The sequence below is a fragment of the Pholis gunnellus genome (assembly GCF_910591455.1).
Source record: "Pholis gunnellus genome assembly, chromosome: 20".
In the NCBI taxonomy this organism is placed as follows: domain Eukaryota; kingdom Metazoa; phylum Chordata; class Actinopteri; order Perciformes; family Pholidae; genus Pholis; species Pholis gunnellus.
Window position 1 is genome coordinate 19,264,292 of NC_136547.1, and position 20,947 is coordinate 19,285,238.

At 42.9% G+C, this 20,947-nt stretch overlaps 1 protein-coding gene across 1 annotated transcript in view; it reads right to left on the minus strand.

The window, feature by feature from the left end:
* Positions 1 to 2,718: 2,718 nt before the first annotated feature.
* The window catches only part of vav3 (vav guanine nucleotide exchange factor 3), a gene marked incomplete at its 5' end in the record, with an annotated part of 75,714 nt that continues 57,485 nt past the window's right edge, over positions 2,719 to 20,947 (minus strand). Inside the window, 10 exons of the mRNA XM_079181765.1 lie at positions 2,719 to 3,192; positions 4,323 to 4,474; positions 5,795 to 5,875; positions 11,084 to 11,213; positions 11,767 to 11,854; positions 14,215 to 14,331; positions 14,601 to 14,635; positions 15,283 to 15,348; positions 17,408 to 17,538; positions 20,159 to 20,177. Coding sequence (XP_079037891.1) covers positions 3,148 to 3,192; positions 4,323 to 4,474; positions 5,795 to 5,875; positions 11,084 to 11,213; positions 11,767 to 11,854; positions 14,215 to 14,331; positions 14,601 to 14,635; positions 15,283 to 15,348; positions 17,408 to 17,538; positions 20,159 to 20,177 — 864 coding nt within the window. The 3' untranslated portion in view covers positions 2,719 to 3,147. The remainder of the gene's footprint in view (positions 3,193 to 4,322; positions 4,475 to 5,794; positions 5,876 to 11,083; positions 11,214 to 11,766; positions 11,855 to 14,214; positions 14,332 to 14,600; positions 14,636 to 15,282; positions 15,349 to 17,407; positions 17,539 to 20,158; positions 20,178 to 20,947) is intronic.

Genomic DNA, 20,947 nt, shown 5'->3' on the forward strand with positions numbered 1-20,947 from the left:
CAGAGCATCGGGGTGAGGGATAGAATACAGAGGAGACAGAGATTGGATGAAAGATGGAGAGAGATAGAGAGAGAGAGAGAAGGGAAGTGACAAGGTGAGAGAGAGAGAGAGCGTAGACAGAAGAGATGGATGCAGCGGGGTCGTTGGGGTGAGGAGATGGTGTAATGATTAGATCACAGATACCCTTGAGCCTTCCTCGGGTCCCTCCTGCGCGCAACAACAACAAAAAAAGAATAATCTGGAAGCGCGCTCGGAGTGGAGGAAGGCCTGCAGTTGTAAATGGCCCCCGCTGTCAGAGTTCATCTGGGTGGAGGAGGAGTGCGGTAGAGTGGATTACCGGAGTCTGCGATTAGAGAGAGAGAGAGCTATACTCTGCCTCTCCAGTCTCTCCCAAGACGGCGAGAGACCGGCTCGCATTCGTGCCGCTGCCTCACTGCAGATTTCCTAAAGATGTTATGAACGTAATGTTTGACTGCTCGGAGGCTGCAGACGCTTTAGGAAGCAGGAGGGGAGGAGAACCATCATCCTGAGGGTTAATACGAGACAAGGAGTTCCTGGAACATCGGGACATTTTGAAAGAAAGTCAGGGAATATGTTGACATCTGGTAGAAAGATCATTTACAAAACAAACCTTTCTTCATGACTTGAGATCTATTCATGGTTTGGTTTTGTCTGTAAGGCGTCTTTGTTGCCTCTCACTCAGAGCTACAAGTCTGAGGCTGATGCTAAATGCTTCCTTGAGTATTGTACCCCTCCTAATCTGATGATGTCATCTCCAAATTTAAGCAAGTTGAAGGTGACTGGCTCGGAGAGGAAGAGATGTGTTTGGGATGCTTCCATCTAGTGGTCACTTAATGACACTGTTGATCATTTGGAAACGGGGACGTCACAATGCAGAAATACATTAATGTGACTCTTTTTGACACATTTCTTCCGTCCAGTATTATTAAACAATATGACTGAGAACAAAAGCATCTATTGTCATACGTGTCATAATGGGCTTGGAGTGGCAGGTCTGCCAGGGGGGTTATTAAGGATGTTCAAACATAATGGCTCCATTAAGTGCATACAAAAGCATATCTTTACACTAAATTCATACTCAGATCGCCAATGTCATGGACACAATGAAGACATGACAGAGGATGAAAGCTTTGAATGGAAGCGACGGCCTGAGGGCTGTTACCAGAGGCAGGATCCACAATTCAGCCACATAGTTCTACTTCTCTGTTAGCGCTGAAAGTTCTGGCTTCATTCGACGTCCGATCCATCTTTTCACTTAAGTTGTCAACGAGATAATGCTGCCCCCTTAGAAAACGAGCCTAATGTGTGTTTTAGTGACAGATATTGCGTTTTATGTACACTGCATTATTAGTTTCCCTGCGCAGAAAGAGAGACGGATGCTTTTTAAAATGCCGCGCTGAAAGTATCTGAGGAGTGAGGGGGGAACACGAGAAACAAAGAAAGAGAGACATTTAAGAGTTTGCCTGCCGTCTGCTCGTTGTGTGAGCAGAAATCACAAAACACGAGTTAAATTAAAATAAATCAATATGTACAGATTTCAAACATGTAAGTAACATGTAGTTTGTTTCTCTCTCTCTCTTTATGAAAGACATAATCTACGTCCTGGCTGAGATTAAAACATCGCTGCACAAAGCCAAACGCTGGGGAGTTTCTGCTCTCACCTCCGGACACACACACACCACCTCCTCACTCTGTGTGTGACTACGTTATGGCGCGTGTGTTAACATTACGTGTGTGTTGTGCAGCATGTTTTGCTGTAAAGGTATTTACTCCCTCAAATGTGGGAAAATCCTCTTTCACTGTGGATTAAGCAGAGAGTGTGCATAATGTATAGGGGGGGGGGCAGTTAACAGGAAGATATAAGCAGTGGAAAAAGGTTTCTGATGTGTGTTAATATAAATCCCCTAAATTGCAAGTTCTACTGCACACATTGTACTGTTGCGTGTGAAAAAAAAAACAGCTAAAATATCAGTTATGGTAAAAGACCCAGAGCAGAACTTGTCTTTCTTTTCTCTTGGTGTTTAGGGGACAGGTGGCTTCTAGGCAGTGCGGCTTGTTCCCCGACAAGCCGCTAATGCCTCCGATGAGATAAACCCTCGGCGAATGGGCTCCTGTCGACAGAGCTGCCACCGATAAGAGCAGAGGATCGCTAACGGCCGAGACAACTAAAAACATGAGAGGCCGGGCTGCAGATAAAGAATGTAGGAGGTGGGAGGAAAATAGGAACAACAGCGATCAATTGCTGGCACTGCGCAGCGATGCTATCCGACGCCGTGCCTCTCCTCCATCTCCTGTAAGAGCGCGTGTGAGGCGATCATAATCTGAAGGGGAGGAGAGGTGGGTGGTGTGTGTGTGTGTGTGTGTGAATCTGGGTCATCAAGTCATCAATAACCACCTGCATTAGTGGAAGCAACACACAGGCAAGGTCAAAACTAACTGAAATGACTTCATAGAGAGAAGGGGATGAAAGGAAGAAGAAAAAAAAAAACAGTGCAGCGTGGGTCTTTTCCGGCTCACAGGGGTGTGTGTGTGTGTGTGTGTGTGTGTGTGTGTGTGTGTGTGTGTGTGTGTGTGTGTGTGTGTGTGTGTGTGTGGGGGGGGGGGGGGGGGGAGTGCATGAATGGAGGAGTGGCATTTGAGAATCTACTTTTGACAGACTGGTCGACGGCAGACTTGGCGAGCAGAAACAGGTGGGAGTTGGGGGGGCTGGCTGGTGCAGAGAGAGGAAGGGAGTGAATTATGGATGGAGGGATGAAGCTGGGGAGGGAGGCAGAGGAGGAGGGGGAGGGGGGGGTGTTGTCTGGCGAGGGCTTGCGCCCCGCTGACAGGCAAGCTGCTACTTGGTGGAGTCACTTAGCCACACGGAGTCAACCAGAAATGATGGGGCATCTTTTTGCATCGGCGACGTACTGTAGCCCCCCTCTTCTCTCTCCCAGAGGCCTCTGGGATGGTTGACGGCAACAACAGGACTCCACGGAGGAGAGCGAAGCGGCCTGCTTCGCTCAGAAAAAGTAACACTTGGGGGGCGAGCAGCGGCGCAAGAAGCTCACTCTTGTTTGTTACTGTTACGTTCACAGTTTGCTGCCGCTCTTCCTTTATCTTTATCTTGTCCCCGTGTTGGACCTTTCACTCCTCGCCCTCCTCTACGTATGTGGATGGGAACCAGCCGACCTGATGGGGTGGGGGGGTGGGGGGAATGGGAATTAGTATTCACATAGCAGTAATTTACTCACTTAGCATTTTCTATTTCAGATAGTGATTCCATACAGGAACATGTACTGCTAATGTTTTAAATTGTTGGCAAAATCAATATGATAATATGATCATTTTTTTGTTTTGACCATTTTCGTGATATTACATCAAACTGATACTGAAAGGTTTTAGTGATATAATCCTGAAGTGCTTTTCAAATTGACATAATCAGCCCGTTTTCTTGCAGCCGGCAGGAACAATTGCTTTCCCCGGTTGAAGGCTCTAAAGAGAGTCTAACAGCTCTCGACAGACTCTCGGCGATGCAGAGTTTAGTTTTCACCAGAGCGGCATCAAGCGCACATCAGGCTTAGTTAAAAGAGAAAAGCTTCTTCATTTACAACAGCTGTTTACAAAACACACTCACGGCCCAGACACACACACACACACACACACACACACACACACACACACAGGCTGAATTTGTCACTCGGTCTATCACTCTCCGCCAAAGCTAAAATGCAGCGCAAGCGAGTAGGAGTCAGTACGTATACATCCCTGCATTTAGAAGCAGGCTTCTGTCGATGCTGCACGCTTGATTATAAAGTGCTTTTGCTTTCTGAAGGGGAAAAGTGTGCGTTTAAGACACACAAGAGCAGCAAGTGAACACTTCTGAGGAATGGAAAAACAGACATGTTGGGAAGGTGTCCACGACAGACTAAAGATAAAACGACTACATTTACCAGGAAGAGACTATTCACATTTAGACGATCTGCCAAAAATGACTTTTTGGATTTAAGGATTTAACGGACAGAATGAATAAACAAAACTGTCTAAGTGAACACAGCTAATAGGACTTCTGAAACGTTCTGCCTCGATGAAATATCACTTAAGCTGGACATGAAAGCAGTGTGAAGCTACATATATCAAATGAACACCAACGGAAAAAGGGCACGACAACCTTTCACCACACAAACAAGGGGACTTTTCTAGGCTTTTTAGCTGAAGTGGATAACCTAAAAGCCAATATCAGCACTTAGAAAATATTATTTTCCCCCTGGATTTGGTGATGGGAGGCTGTGTTTTATTGGCATCTTAAGACGGCCACTCACCCTGCCGTTGACCTCGCCCCTCCACCAGCCGTTGGCTCCCGACTTTGTGTAGATCTTCACCACGTCGCCCTCCTGCAGCGAGAGCTCCCGAGTGTCTCGTGAGCTGAAGTCGTACCGCGCGATCGCCACGCCGATCACTTTTGGAGTAAACACTAGAAAGAAGAGAGAGAAAGAGAGGCGGGTGTTCAAAACAAAAAAGTAGGATTTTAAAGTTCATTCAAGGTTCTAGAAGATGCGTTTGAAAGAAATGTACACGAGTACAGACACCAGACACACGGATGATATGGGTGATAACTTTTCATTCAACAAGAAAAACCGTCTTTCTATTTCACGTCTCTTTTTCTTATGAATTTGAGTTATAGGAGCTGGAGGATCAGAGGTGGAACGGGGGGCTGGCCTGAGCGTGTTGCCGTGACTCTGGCTCTCTGTTTTGTCTCCTTCCTGACATTCTTACTTTTGTCCGTACAGCTTGTGACGCTACAGTGACTTCCTGTTTACCGAACATAAAGTGATCGCCTTTAATTGAACGGCTCTACAAACGTCTCCTAAAGTTAACGAGGTTCTAGTGAAGCCATAACCCAGTTTAAGTGCTGCAACCTCATTTAAATGTAATTTTAAGTTAGAAACGATGTACAAAAGGAATTAATTTGCTGTTTTGTTTTCTCGTAATTTTGCAGGTAATCTGACAAAACAACATAAATCAGATATGTGTCTGTACTCCCTGTGCAAGTGATTCATTATACATTGCCTAACTAACAGAGAAGTGAGGCCCTACAAGTTCTTGTAGTTGTGTTGTGTGTGTGTGTGTGTGTGTGTGACTAGACATGCTGCCGAGGAGACAGCAGCATGAGAGACAGCTGTGGAGACGGTTAGCTAGTTACCTCGGCTCCAGCCCACCCTGCCGGCTTTTCTACCTTCTCCAGACACTGACCGGTGGGTCGGACTGGGCTAAGCTGACAGGTGGAAATGGAATGTCAGACCTCTACAACCTGGCCGTGGGGAGAGAATATCTAATATAGAGGAGCTCTGTGTATTTGGACACCTCCACCTTTACTTTGACGGTCAGACACACACAAGCAAACACACATCAAACTCGGCCACATACGCCTCCGGAAACACCTCAAACACCACTCCTTTTTTTCAGCAGTTTCTGCCTCGCGCTCTGATATTCACATGCATAAATGACACAACACTCAAAATAACATGCATTACTAAAACAAACAGTCCCTGTTCTCCACACAGGATGGCATGTGTGTGCACACAACTCATGGAAGAGGTGAAATGGTGCAATGGGAAAAGCCGGACGGCGGTTGTGAAGGCAGGGATTCAGACGATGATGTGAATGCAGTGAGCTACAGCCAGCATGCTAAGCAGCCTTCAACATGAAAGGAGAGAGAGAGAGAGAGAGAGAGAGAGAGAGAGAGAGATACAGCGTTAGAGAGGCAGACAAGAGAGAGAAGCGATACCTGTACCTGACCAGAAGGGTGCAGAGGAAGGAGGTACAAAGCTGTAGCCGGCAGGAGTTACAAAAGAGAGGCCGCAGAGCAATGGGGCTATGGCGGGGCAGGCCAGGCAGGGGGGCAGAGAGAGGGCAGGTATGGGGGGGGGGAGGGGGGAGATGTAGGAGAGAGAAGCAAAGGAGAAAAAAAACATGTTTTTCAAAATCCTAACTCTGAGGTATAAAGATCACAGCTGCATTTTGATAAAAAATAAATGACGACAGGCACAGGATGAGCTCTAGCGAGCGGTTCTTTATCTACACGGCCGCTGGTAGCAGCTCTTTCACTGTAATTAGTCTAAAACGCTTCTGTTTAACAAAGAATAAAAACTGAATTTCCATTATTGAAATGCTCGTACTTCTAAAAATGAAACCCAAAATCTACAAAACCTGGCTGTTATAAGTTGAAGGCATGAAGTGGAACTCTAATCACAAACATTTTAAGCATTTTTGTGATATCTCACAAATCGCACATTTTGCGTTCTGGTGTTGGAATGAATTAAAGGTCAAACACTGAAGGTCCGTCTACACGTCACTGCTGAGATTGTGTTGAAAAGGGAAGTGATGACACCAGCATCATTAATGACCCACGACAGCTTCACTTGTGCATTTCATAGAGAGGAACACGAGGTGTCTCACAATTACAGCAGAGGGAATACATTTCTATTTGCATATTTATGAAGAGCTGTAATGCAGCCACAACTGCAGATACACACAAACTCCTTCTGACAAACATGTAGAACTTGATAATAACTTGGTAACAACAATAACATTGCTTTATTTCATATTCTGTTATTACAGTATACTTTCTATGATGTCCTAATTGTTGTTCTATGTCGTCTCCCTGAAGCTTACACGTCCAAAACGCAGATCTCTCTACTTCCGAAGGACTAACTTTACCTTTCAAACAACAAAGCGATAACCTACCGGAGGCCCACTGCTTTTGTATTTCTATCTCTCATCTGATTCCAACAATGTCTTAGAGTTGGCAGTGTTGGGGCTTTGCTCTGGGGAATAGAAGTATTATAAATTTGAGTCCGCTGGGTTATTTTGGAATGTCAACATATAAAGTGTGGCGCAAGTAGAGTCAGTGGAAAACGCTCTATAAAGGTATTTATGAGTAGAAACAGACTATGCAGCGTATATCTATACAGGTCGTTAGGCTACATTGATGCCAATGATTGATTTTGTTTAGAGGAGTGGGGCGAACAAAACATCCCGTTCCTGATGCAGGAATGATCTGTTCTGTCCAGGCAATGGAAAATACAAAACACATGATATAGACAGATGCAGAAGTCAGACGGTGATGGTAGTTGGCTTATTAGCATCATGGATGGATGACTAAATGACTAAATGAGCATACTGGGAACAGACCCGGGGGCCCAATGGACCGGAGTCTCTGTATGAAGTGACTGATTGATTTGCCAACAAGAAATGTAACAAAACGACAATAAAAAGAGATTCAAAACGACAAGAAAACAACAAAAAATGACCACACGGACATTTGAAATGACCACAAAGAGACAGAAAAATGACTACAAAGACAAAGAAAACTGCCAGGAAGAGAAGCAAAAGCACTACAAAGAGATCATGTGACTACAAGGAGATGCAAAACAAATACAAAGTAAAGCAAAACGACTTCAGAAAGATGAGGGGGGGGGGGGGGGGGGGCTTTCTCATGGCTGTAGGCTGTTTGAAGTGACAAATAGCAGCTGATAATTGAGAATATTTAAAGTTGCTTATTTGCCATGTATTTATTACACTGAATTAACCGTGTAATTATTAATACAGTACTATTTTAAAGAACCTGTGCTTTAAATCCTTTATTTCTGCCACCCAGAGTAGAGAATGTAATCCCCGCTCTGCCAGATGAATGCCCAAACTTTATGAAAAATGTGCCGCTCCCAACAACACCGCTGGCAAGTTAACTTGGCTGGTTTATTGATATGCTGAGAGGAGAGCAGAGCTCCAGTGGTTTTTAAAATGAATACTAATCAGCGCACTGAGAGACAGCTCAGCAACCCCTAATGGTGTCTAGGTACAAGCAATATGAAGAGGGATCGCCCTCCACTTCAAACAGCCACCAAAACACCAGCTGCATTTTACATGCTTCATTTTTGCACAATCTGATTTGTGTAACAGACTGGAATACACAACATGGAGCCGGGCGACTAATGGAGGAGACAAAGATCGAGGGTACACACACACACACACACACACACACGCATTGTAGAAGATGAGCTAAAATCCAATCAGCAGCCCAGAGTCCCACACACACGGTGTCGGCTGAGATCGTTCCACGGACACAAAGTCATTTATATTTTGGGTTAACTCTGGTTTTGTTGCTGTTGTATTTAGCGCATTGGTTTTTAAAAAAAACGATCCATCAATCCGTTTTTTTCCTTCTGCGAAAACTGCCCGAAAGCACATGAAACAAAAGCATGAACATTAATTAGCAAGTCTTCCAGCAGTGCTCGGAGGAGGATGGGAAAACAAAAGAGTCATTTAGAAGTGAAAGAGAGAAAATGAAGTCTTGCACACCGGGAGGAGGCCGGCTCACCAGATAGGACACCACACCGGAGCAAAACTCATTTGGATTGAAGCCGTCTCGACTTGTGTTTTGAAGCAAGAGTTTGAACAACAGGCCTCGTCTGGAACAACCAAACAGCTCCGTGCAATCTGTTCACATTTCTCCCGCTTGGAATGTGATTGTCAGTTTTTTGTTGTTCTTCTTTTCCCCATTGCACACAGTGGCATACGGGTTCAAATGAAATCTCATTTTGCCACTGATTGCGATAAGTCATACATTTTCCATTAACCGACTGATGGGCTGCATTGCTCTGGCTCACAAACGGTTTCATGGCTTTTCTTCTGGCTTAGCTTGAAACGTTCAGCTTGTGTGGGGCGATCGTGGCTGTTTCACAGGGCGAACAGCCCTTTCTACGTCAGTGTTTACGCCTCTCTTGATGGTGTTTTAAACGTATTCCCAGCTGACGTTAACAGACAAGCCAATACAACCAAGGATTACAAGTCATTTAACATTTCTTTCCCCCCAAAAAAACCCTCTAAGGTTTTTTCGCTTTCAAACGTTTTTTTTAAACACTTTTCATCACCAAGAACTATTATTTTTGTCAGAGAAATGACTTCTATTCTCTACAGAATTGGCACTTTGACAATGCTCTGCTGTTTCACCTGTTGCTTCACTTCAAACCCCAACATCACCTCACCGAAAACAAGTTCAGAGTTACACACTGTACAGCTGTCACGAGTAAGAAAGGATGGATGTCTCCTTCTCTAATATCACGTCTTACACCTGAACGCTGAGAGAAATCAGGTTATTAAGGGTAATGAAAATAAGCAGCGGCGTGCATAAATAATCAGCACAGTTGTGCTCCTCAGACGGTCTTGGTGACGGCAGCTGTTTTGTTCGAGGTGCTGCCAGGTTTGTTGAAAACACAGCAAACAGCTCCTTCTTACACAGGTAGGAAATATCACACGGCTCAGATCTTCACCCGAACAAACTGCCAGACAGCGCACAACAACATTGACAAGAACAAAATGTTCCACACAACTTCCTGAGGCGCGGTTGCTAACACATTGTGGGCTGTCTGAAGTGTAAAATGATTGCATCAGTGTGACAGCTGATTTATAGCAAGAATCTGCTGGTGAGCTTCCTGTTCATTATCACAAATTACACTTGTGTAATAAATGTATTATTGATTCAATAAGACTTAGTTTTCAAATCCATCTGTGACTGTCGCTTAGTTCAGGCTACGCCATATGTTCACGTGTATTATCAACTAATAAATGAATGTTCTTATTGTGCAAGTTTCAAACTTCAAATCATGTATTTTGAAATGTTTGAAACATTATTTAAATTACCAATAAAACGTATAAACTAAATCATACCATTGATTGAAGAATAGAAAATAAATAGATAGAAAGAATAGAAAATAAAATTATTTAAATAAAAACTGAATGACCAGATATCTAAAAAAATAAACTCTTAAAACAGCTTCTTTTACTTTTGCATTAAAACATATAAAAACTGTTGTAGTATTATATATATATATATATATATATACACAGTATATATATATATACGCAGTATATATCCATTTGCTATGTTTATAATAAGGTACATCAAGTGTATTTATGACTCTGGTGACAATAACATGAAATTAAAAGTGAAGCAAAATATTTAAAAAGTAACTAACAATGGACATTATTATTATTTGTCTTTCCGGTAACACCCAGTAGGTAGATATGACTATAACTCAGATAATAAATGTTATTGACTTTCACACAGACTATCGCTCTTTTCTCTGCAACTCACATCGATGTGATCGTCAGTAAACGTCCAGAGAGTGTTTATCAAATCTAAAACATGCTCGGTGGATTCTCCAACCACCGTTTGACAGTTCGGTGAAAACAAATTAACGTCAAAGAGAGAACCAGACTGTTTTGAACAACAAATAGCCACCCCGGCTCTTTTAAGACTGTGAAGATGCTGCCAAGTGAATTAAAGCGTGCGTTAGAGAGCTGGAGAGGATGCTGGGTACGGACACAGGAAAGGAGCAGCGGAGGGAGAAATCAGCAGAGCCGGTGACAAAAACCATCAACAATAATCAGCGGAGTGAAAGTGTCAGATCACACAGACAAACTAGTATTTAGCAAACTGAATATCTTTGGATTTTGGACGAGTGGTCCAGAATTTAAAGACGAAATCCGGGAAATGAATCAACAGATTGCTCAATGAAGAAAATAATCATTATTTGCAGCCGAAGCCAAATAAAGACACGGGAAACTGTGAGGTACCCTCGACATGAAAGTATTATGTTTCCTCGAACACTTCGGTGTGCGTGAGATACAAACAGTAGATGAACCCACTCATCAAAACTTCATAGTAAGCCTCGTGGTCAAAGACTCCACAGGGGGCCTTCAATGAATCCAAGCCAGCAACTGTAATTCAGCTCCCGTCCCACTGAGACAACCTTTCAGCTGAAAAATCTAGTTTGAAGTTCCACGTATCATCAGCTCATATTATGCAAATACAGATCTATCGATTAAATGGGTTATTAAACTCTAACTGTAGCTGTACTAGTATTTAAAGGAATACATTATTTTAGCTCATTTTATTTCAGAGAAACACGTCTTTAATCCTTTGTCAGTACTTTTTATTTTGCATTGTCCGGTTGCTGCATCATACTGCATATAAAGTGTTTTTGTGTTCTATTCTTAGCGCCTGTTCAGATCTACTTACTGTTGCTACCCGACCGGTTGAGGCGGTGCATAGCAGCGTTCTCCGGTTCCTGGTAAGGAAACTTCAGTGTGGTGTCCAGACTCCGAAAACCTTCTCTCAAGGAGTGGTGTTTGTAGTACTCAATCAGCTCCTGGAGACACACACACACACACACACACACACACACATTAAAATAAGTAAGCTAGATAGGCAGTCATTTGCATTTCTGTTGAGTGCATGTGACATTTATTTATTAAGTTTGTAAAACCAGATAAATCCCCCATTTCAGCTCTTGTGACAAACATTTCTATAATTTACACATCAAGAAAGAGTCTGAATCTTGTGTTTGACACAGTACCTCCTGCTCTTAACCTGCTGGAGATGAGAAATAGTCAGATCAGGGTTTCTGAATCTATAAAAAGCAGTGAAATCATATGCTAACAAAATACTGTTATTAGCGAATCTGAGGAAATACTGTTGCTGGCTCGAAGAAAGCTGGCGAACCTTTCCAATGTGCACTGGACTTATCTATAACGCTGAAGCCCTCAGGCCAGCATAAACACGTTTCTATTCACGGCTATTTTTGTGCACACTGCTAAAATAAAATTCAGGTTTTTGACACTTCATTAAGCGAACGTGATGATTTATTTATGAATTGCAGTGGTGGAATTAGAAAAAAAACAAAAGAGGCTGAAAAGACTCACTAATAGGCTCCTGAACTTCTTGTTCTCTGCGATGTGGAAGCAGCCGTCCTTGGTCAGGATCTTTATGTGCTTCACGTCGTTGTTGTACCTGTGGGCCATTGAATAAGTTATGAGTCTAATTTCCGTCTCTGATCACCGCCATCGACCGGTGGCCGGCCCCCCTGGCCCATGTGGAGAGCACGGCCCTCTCTGTAATGCATGGGGTCCCGAAAGGTTTGTGACACATGAATGATGGGTGGTCAGGAGAACGTGTGCATGTGTGCAAGCGCCGCCTCCACCCCGCATACTTGTGTTGGCAATAACAGGGTGGCTGATGGGAGCTCTGGGGTTGGACGGGTAAAAAGCTTTGGTCAGAGTGTGCAGAAAAGATGTCTGTCATTCACAGTGATGCTGAATCAGAGATTATTCAACTGTTAAAGGGCCGACTGCAGCAATCTGCTTGTTGCCTGTTTCCAAAGTTAGCCTTGAACCTGTTGAAAACATACTCAAATCAACACGCATAAACTACTTAAAAATGAGAGAGCTGGTTTTAAAAAGGGACCTGAAGAGAATTAGACTGATAAACAGAAAGTCCACTCTGGTCCTGGGTCAGGTCTCGGACACGAGGAAGTCTTGATTTCAACTATAATTAACTTCAAAACACACATTGCTAATGCTAGGAGGGTTTATGAAAAAAGCAATACCACTCTCATGTGTGTCTGCTTTGTAATAGTTTTAAAGCGTTTCTCTTGCCTCTCGACAGCTCTCTACATGAGGACAGCTGAGCAGGGCGGCTCGCAGCTAATGGTGCTAACAGCCTGTTATCATCTGTAACCGATGTATGAGCGCAGAGCGGCGGCCGTGAGCTAATCAGCGGGGCACGCTCACGTGCACAAACATGCGCCTAAAGGCACGCACGGCCAGGCTTTGTCAACAAAGCTCAGATTACAACACACACACAGAGGGACAGCGGTGGCCATTACTGTGCTATATCTTAACACAGACAATAGTTGTTTGTCCAAAGCTACAAATTCAGTCTACCGGCATTTTCAAACCTATTAACAATCTGTATCATGTTTGTTTGAACTGTTTTAAAGTGCATTACTCACAACGTTGACAAATTACACTTTTACACTCGTTTTTTAACCTTTGGACAGAGCTAAGCTAACTCTTTCCTCTTGTTTCCAGCCTTTGTGCTAAGCTAAACGAACTCTCTCCTGGTAGTCACGAGTGTTATCAATCTCACTCTCTGCAAGCAAGCAATTGGGTTTATTTCCCAAAACATTGAGATATAGTGTCGTATATTTCAAATTGTTTGGTCTTGTTTGGTTCAAGGAAATCTTCAGAGTTCTCAATGTTAAAAGTAAACTTTGTAATGAAGATATCCACTCCGCTGTGTGTGGCCAGAACTCTCCACAGTGAGTCAACAGGCTGGAGCCTCATTTGTACAGAACGGGGGTCTCTTGGCTATTTGGACACAATCATCAAAGAAATCTTCTGCCAGCTCTACTCTGAGAAACACACACTGAAGGAGAGAGAGGGCAGGGGGCATCTCCATTTGTGACTAATTCTTTTTAAATGTCGTTCCCACAACGTAGACGTTTATTTCTACCCTGCCGCTCTCTTTTATGGGGGGGTGGGGGGGGGGGGGACAACCTTGACTAGTCCTACAGTTGTTCTCTGCTTTGTTCGGACCACTGTCGTCTGCGTGCACACGAGCAATTAAGACGTCAGCGCTAAAAAAAAGAAGGATACTAAAAACAGTTTGAAGGACTGTTTCCCTTGCTCAGAGAGAAGCGTGCTGACAACGATATGGTCGCTGACACCCCAAGGTTCTGAAATGTGCTTTGTTCATTTGTTATTACCAAGATTAACATGGCTGTGTATGTAATAAGGTCAAAGCATGAGGAATACTGCTCCGTGCCTTAACTCCAGAGATCCTGCTCCAGGATTAGCATCTGGTTTGGTCAGATTCACACACATCACTGTGGGACACCAGAGTCTGAAAGCACATCATCCTGTAAAAGGAGCTATAAATGGGTCCATCAAACTGTGTTGTCCAGCCGGGAGTTACATCCGGTCGATAGCGTGGTTTGGCCGAAGGCGTCCGATGAATCTAGCAGGCGGAGCAGCCGCAGACGGACAGAAGAACTGTCACGTTAAAGTGAAACTATAAAATCTGATGATTGTTGATAACCACACCAGAGACAAGCCCGTAATTATTACTCATTAAATAGACACATTTATGTGTTGTTCATTTTTGTTGTCAACACTTTGTCTCATTAAAAAGCGGATATTAGATTTAAAGGGCACTCCTATTATGAATGCAACTTGTGTATCATTTTCATTCACGATAGTATTTCATTTAAATCAATTAAATCCAAGAAGCCAGTTGTAATCAGAGGGGGCGACACCGACAATTTCTGCATACGAGGCTCTTGAATGACTTGATGGGAGCGTCGCACTTACTTTATACTGATGGCGTACTCCGTGTACTCTCGGCTGCGATGGCGGACCAGGTAGGTGCTGTTGACCCTGTTGATGAGCTCCGCCTCTGCCTGGAGCCTCTCCATGGGCCCCGCAAACCTACAACACCACGGCCGAAAAGAAGACAAAGTTATTGACTGTTAAGGACAATGGTACGCAGACAATGTGTGGGGTAGCAGTTCAATTTGCGCACACTTCCAGGTCAGAGCTGCCTTGTGTAACTGCTTTGATATGTGTGTGTGTATCTGTATCTATCTGTATCTGTACATTTACATCTGTTACAGCTGCTGTGTTTCTTAGCATGAGTAAAGACTTTCACCTTCTTTCAGTAATACATTCAGACTGAGACAGCGGTCGTGTGGACATACCAAGCTTGAGAGGTGTAGTCGACGGGCTTTGGGACCTGGAGCAAAGAGCAAACGTGTGTTGTTATTCTTCATGAAGCTTGAACTCATCCGGGCTCAACACCACGTGCACCACTACATGGAGTATACTTGGCGCCAGTTCCACACTGTACTGTTTTCAAGCTGATGTTTTGCCCTTCAATAAAAAATAAAAGAAACTGTACAACGCCAATAAAACCGCTTAATGCTCTTCTTATCTTTTAAAACTGTGTTGACGTGGTGATAATGGTTTGTTATCTGCGGGACGGCTCGTATCCCTGAAGCAGTTGGACAGAGAGTGAATTTTATTTTATCAAATGGAACGAGACGGTCCTCCTCCTCAGCTTTCCAGATTAGTTTGTAAAATACAAAGTACTGCTTGTTCCTTTTATAAGACATGGTTTCTTTCTTTGCTTCTTAATGATAAAGTGAATTAGACAGTAAAGCTTTTATCTCATAAGGCAACACGAGCTCCTCTTGTGCAGAACATAAAAACCCAGGGGCTGTTTTTTTTCTTCTTCTCACGCCAGGTAAAATAACTTACCTTCCTTTCACAAATCCACAAACATCCTCACATCGCTGGCCTGCTTGTAAGAACACGCAGCCAAACATGAGCTGCTACAACAGGCTCTAATGTAGCGAAGGACAAGAAGGAAACGCTGCTTACACATGGGCAGGGCTTCACGGCGTCGCTCGGAAAGAAGCCGACCTCTTTCGACGTCAGGATTTTGCCCTGAAACCGCAGAGAGATAATTGTGTTATGTACATCTGGCAGACTCTGTCTCTAGTATTCAGAAACAATTAGCCCGCGACACAGAGCAGTGTAGTAATGGCTGGCAGGAAGAAGGAAAGAGTTCCTTATTCCTCCCGTGGTGATGACTCTTTAAGCTCGGTGCCGTGATTCATCAGCAATGAGGAAACTCAGAAAATAAAGAGGCCGTAGTGCAGTTAAGGTCTTCTACTGTGGGTTGATGATGCTGCTTTTGTTCTGTGCACTGACAAGATATTTGATTTAAAAAAGGGACAATAAACCAGTCATGGATTCCATAGCTGAAAAAGAAATTGAGGCTCAAAATGATTCAGATTGGGAGTTTGGTGCGTATGCAGACGGCCGTTCTGAACTGAGCAGCAGATGCACAGTGACCTGCAGCGTGCACGGAGTGTCTGTTTATATACTCCAATGCGTAAATGAGCATTTTTGTGTAGAACTCCTGTCGTGCACAAGTCTCCAGCTCTGCAAATCCCAAAGCTCAGCTGTTGCCTGCGATACAGCTATCTCTGAATACAGTCTTAATTTGTCCCAATTATTACTTTTCTATCATGATTATTTAACACAAGAACTCTTTCAAAGCCTAGAAGAGCTATTTTAATTCATATTACATCATCCCAATGTAAAGTCTATGAGCTGAGCGGGAGTAAAAATGGACTATATGAAGCCAATTGGACTTAAAAGACACGAGTTTCGGTTTTTTTCACACATTTTAAATGTATTATTTTGTTTTGTACAGTTTTTCAGAACTATACTGCAGCACCATCAGGCGATACATAAGCTACACGTTGACTGTCACACTGTTTTGATTTGATTTGAAAATGTGATTTTGACGATTTCAGGGATCCTAGGGGTGAAAAAGAGTTTTATGACACGTGATTGAGGGATCGCTTTGTGTGTTTTCAGCCATTATGTGGGCGGCACGAGGAGCACACGGCCAGCTAAGCCCGTTTTGATGGTTTTGCGGCCGTCGGCCGTCACATCCCTGCTACCTCAGGACATGTTATCAGACCTTGTGGAAAGCCCTGCTTTCTGCTGCATCCTCGCTAACAGGGTGATAATGAGTATGGCTGCTAACACTGACAGAGTAAACAGATGGTTGCTGTTGAATGGAATGAAATTACAGTGATCGATTCCATTTTTCCACGCATCCCCAGAACAGAAATGATTATGGTCTGCTGGCTACAGAGGTGATGGATATTGAATGTTTGCTGACTGCGGGGCGGTAGCTGCCTCCAGTTTAAGCTTTTACTCAGGGTTAATTGAAATTCTTTATCTATTTCATCTGTTTTGTATTTAGTACTATGAGATTGGTTGGTTTCCTCATTACATGTCTGATTATAAAACAATAGTACAGTAGTTCATGTTAATATACGATGCCCTTATCAGGCCCTCAGGTAAAATCCCATTGTAATTATGATAACAGCCTCTGAGACACACACACAATATGTGAATGATACACAACAATTCATCAGAATTTACAGATCTTTCCTCCTCCGTTGATGTTTGCAGGGGTCACATGACACTGCATATAACAAACAAACATGTTCCAGTGTGTTGGAGTTTTACTTCCTTAATTAAAGTGGGTGCTCTGCTGTGTGTATAATTACCTGAGTGTGTATACACCTTTAAAAGGAATTAGATTATCACATGCAGATTGTCGGCAAGAACAATCCAAATAACCTGCGCTGTCTTTAGCCAGAAACACAACTGGAATGCTACTTTGACTCGGCACCTGTAGAACATGTCCAACTTGAAGTAAGATGTCTACATGAACATATCTTTAACTGATGAGAAAGTTGATACAAAAGGACATTAATGCGAAATCCATTTAATAATGAGTGGGCCATGCAGATTTATATTAAAAACGCAGAGCTGACCGACATCATTCCAACCCTGTTGCAGAATATGAGGTCAGTGCGAGGGTTAGCTGGTGTCACAGTGGAGGAAATGAGAGATTTAAATACACCAGGTCTATTTTTGGTGTGTTGTGAAAGACTTGATTAAGAGCGGGACCTCTGACCTGCCACCAGGGGCTGTGAAGGTCGGCGCAGATTAATTCGATGATGTCACCCGCCTGGATGCTGAGCGCTGGACCAGACGTGGGGCTCGGCACGCCAAAGTAGTTCCTGATTACCAGCATCTTGGGCCGACCTGCAAGAGGGACAACGGTTAGCTCCTGTGTACGGTTGGGCTTTAAACTAATCTGCCTGTCTGAAACTATACACTATACCAAAACATGTGTGTATATATAATCTATAGACATTCCACTTTCTTTCCTTATTTTCTTGTTTGCTCATATATCACTGAAAGCCTGATTTATATATATATATTATTTTTTTACCCTATTCACATGGGGTGTCTTCCCTTTTCTGTTTGTTAATGTCTACTTTATATTTTATAAAGTATCTGTATGATTAAAGGAGGACACATTTAAAATGTCTTAAGACTTCTACGTCTAGATTTCTTCAGTCGTGAATGCGTGGTTGCATCGGATATGTATATATATATATATATATATATACATATATATATATATATGGATGCACTGTTTGGCCTCAGGTCTGAAAGGGCATGTTTGCCATTCTAAATGTGTGTCTTTGCCCCACTAACCTATACATGGCCCCATTATAGCTGGTAATGAGAGGGAGTATACATGTGTAAACACACACACACACACACACACCCCTTGTCACCAGTGTACTGCCCTAGCACATCATTTGGACCCATTATCACAGATAAGCACCAGTGCACTCTGGTGCACGGCTGGTTATCAGGTTCTTAGATAAGACATAAGCAGGAGTGACACTGTTCACTGCTGTACGACGTATTCTGGCCTGCTGAGGGAAAATTCAATCAACTTTTTTACATTATTGAAATTTAATAAAAACGAGTCCTAATCACATTTATAATAAAAAATTAAAAGGAAAACCGTTCCCTTATTTTTCAGAATACTATGATCGGTAATATTGTCTTTGGCGACACAGCCCATGCACAACCTTCCCTCACCTGCAACAATCCAGTGCACGGACTGATTGAGGCTCTGTAGGTAATATATTACAATATAGCAGTAAGGGTTTGCACTGGCACTTAAAGAAGTACGTTTTAATCACACCGAATGTGTTTGTTGAAATGACCTCAGTCAGCACTACTTGATTTTGCACAATGGCCAAACTTTGATCCCATTATTTACCGAGAAATCACTGAAATTGAATTATAACTGGTCTGTTATGAAGCACCCACCCATGCCAAACAAACGCCGAGTTCGTATCGCAATCTTCCTCTGCATTGTGTGGCGATAGTGTTGTGCAGGAATACAATGTGAGAAAAAGAACTTGTAGTGAGTGCATGAAGAAAAGGGTAAAGCTTAAGGCAAATAATACAGACGTCAACAACATTGTATTGAAAGCTCTCATACATCTATATCAGGCTTTCTTCTCTTTCAGGGTCTGTTCCAGTGCTGTAGCACTGAGCCTGGCAGCCTGACATGTGCTAGCTTGCCTGAATAGGACTTCTAAAGACACAGGGCCATGGAGAATTGAGTCTCGGGGGCACGAATTGCATTTTCTATCCACACATGGACAAGCCAAGTGTTAGCACACCTTTGAAAACAGACAAAGAGAGCCGCGTCGAAATATTATGAAACACCGAGGGCCGGGGCAATCAAATGCCTATTGATTTTAATGCGTCTTCAGTCAGAAATGATTTTCTGCAGCATAATGGATGGAGGGGTGGAAAAATGAGTGTTGAAGCCAGGTTTATGAGAGATTAAAGGCCCTCTGTGTGGTGTACGCACACACACACACACACACACACACATACACACACACACACACACACACACACACACACACACACACACACAATTGAAAGGATGCTGCATGTTACTCATATTCTGTTGGGGAAAGATTGAGGGACAGAAAGCCACAGAAGGAGGGAGGAGGAAATACAATGCCTGACTTTACTGCGTTTACTTTACCACTAAAATGCTATTTTATGCAATCTATTTTGGCTTTATTCCACTTAAACTCTTAACATGATACCTTCATATGATAAAATCAGTTAATAGCTACCAGGTACACCTTCCTCACCAGGAAAAACAATCATGACACCATGCCAGTGGTAATTCATGTAAAAACCTGTTGTCAATCCGGGCAAACGACCTGATAGAGGGAAGTATAGAGAACTAAAATGATTATGTGTGTGCACATTCACAGCCAATAACGTGAAAAAGGTATCGGGCTTAAACAAAGTGTCCATTAACAGAGACTTCTCTTTTTGTATCATTATAATGGAGTTTCTTTGTGTTTTGGACCATTATTCTGACAAAATAAGTCACCTGTGGCTCTTTGAAATTGTGAGGAACAAATATTTTTTACCATTTTTGTTTAAAGAAGGAATTGGAAAGACATTTATCTGATTAATTAATAATGAAAATAAGTGTTAATTGCAGCACTGAAAGGTGTAATATTCATAATTATAACATAAAGCCAATTAGATAGTTGAGTTATGTGAACTAAAATCACTTGGACAGTCCTTGTTTTGCAGAGAAAGATCAATGTTTTCAAAGCTGATACTAGCTGGTACTAGCAGCATGCTAATAAACAGTATAAGTGCATATAGTGAATTACATCTGGTCATTTGTTTTAGGAGCAACTGTCTCTATGCACGTAAACATCGGCAGTGAGAAGGAAACTGATTTCAGGGGAGGAAGAGAAGACAGAGCGGGAGGCGGGAGGATGTCTGGTGTAGTGTTGTGCTCTGAATTTCTCACCTGCATCTCGATCTTTGCACTGAAAAAAATACACACAGAGAGTTACACACTGAAACAGGCACATGCATGTTCACGAACAAACACAAGCACCTTTAGAAACAAACATCTTGCTCTCCACTTATCGTTAGTCCATTCATCAGTTTCTCCATCGCAAGCACACACACATGTCTGCCATGGAACTGCATCTCCTTACTGCCTTATAACAAACTAAATCAATTATTAGCTACACTCGGTGAGCTGAACGTGTTCAGTCCTACCAATAAACCTCTCAACAGCTGCACACACAGAATTCATGTTATAACCCAGCCTGCTATTTCCCCTATGAAGCCCACATGCAACGGGCCTGACATGGACGGCACTTCATAACATATTAAAACCAATATCGCATGCACTGTCGCCACAGGCAAACTACTGTGTGTCCCGCTGCAGCAGGAATATCTAAAAGCTGCAGAGAGCAGTTCCACTGGTGGGATTTCTAGATAGTTTAGATGCCATTTAGTTGGATTTGTGTTCCTACATTTTGGCATAGGTGGAAAACTACATGAAGCCAGTGGGATACTCTTAACTATTTCCACACAAAACAGTAGTACTGATTTTACTACTACTACAACAACAACCATTCAACACACTGTATTCATGTAGTCTTGTTGTGTGCATTGCATCAAAGCTAGTCGAAAAGTTTCTGCTGTTTTAAAAAAAGATTGCATTTTGAATTTGTGTTGGGCATGTTTTCTGCATAAATAACACTTGTCATTGCTAGACGGCACCTAGCACCAGATATAAAATCAG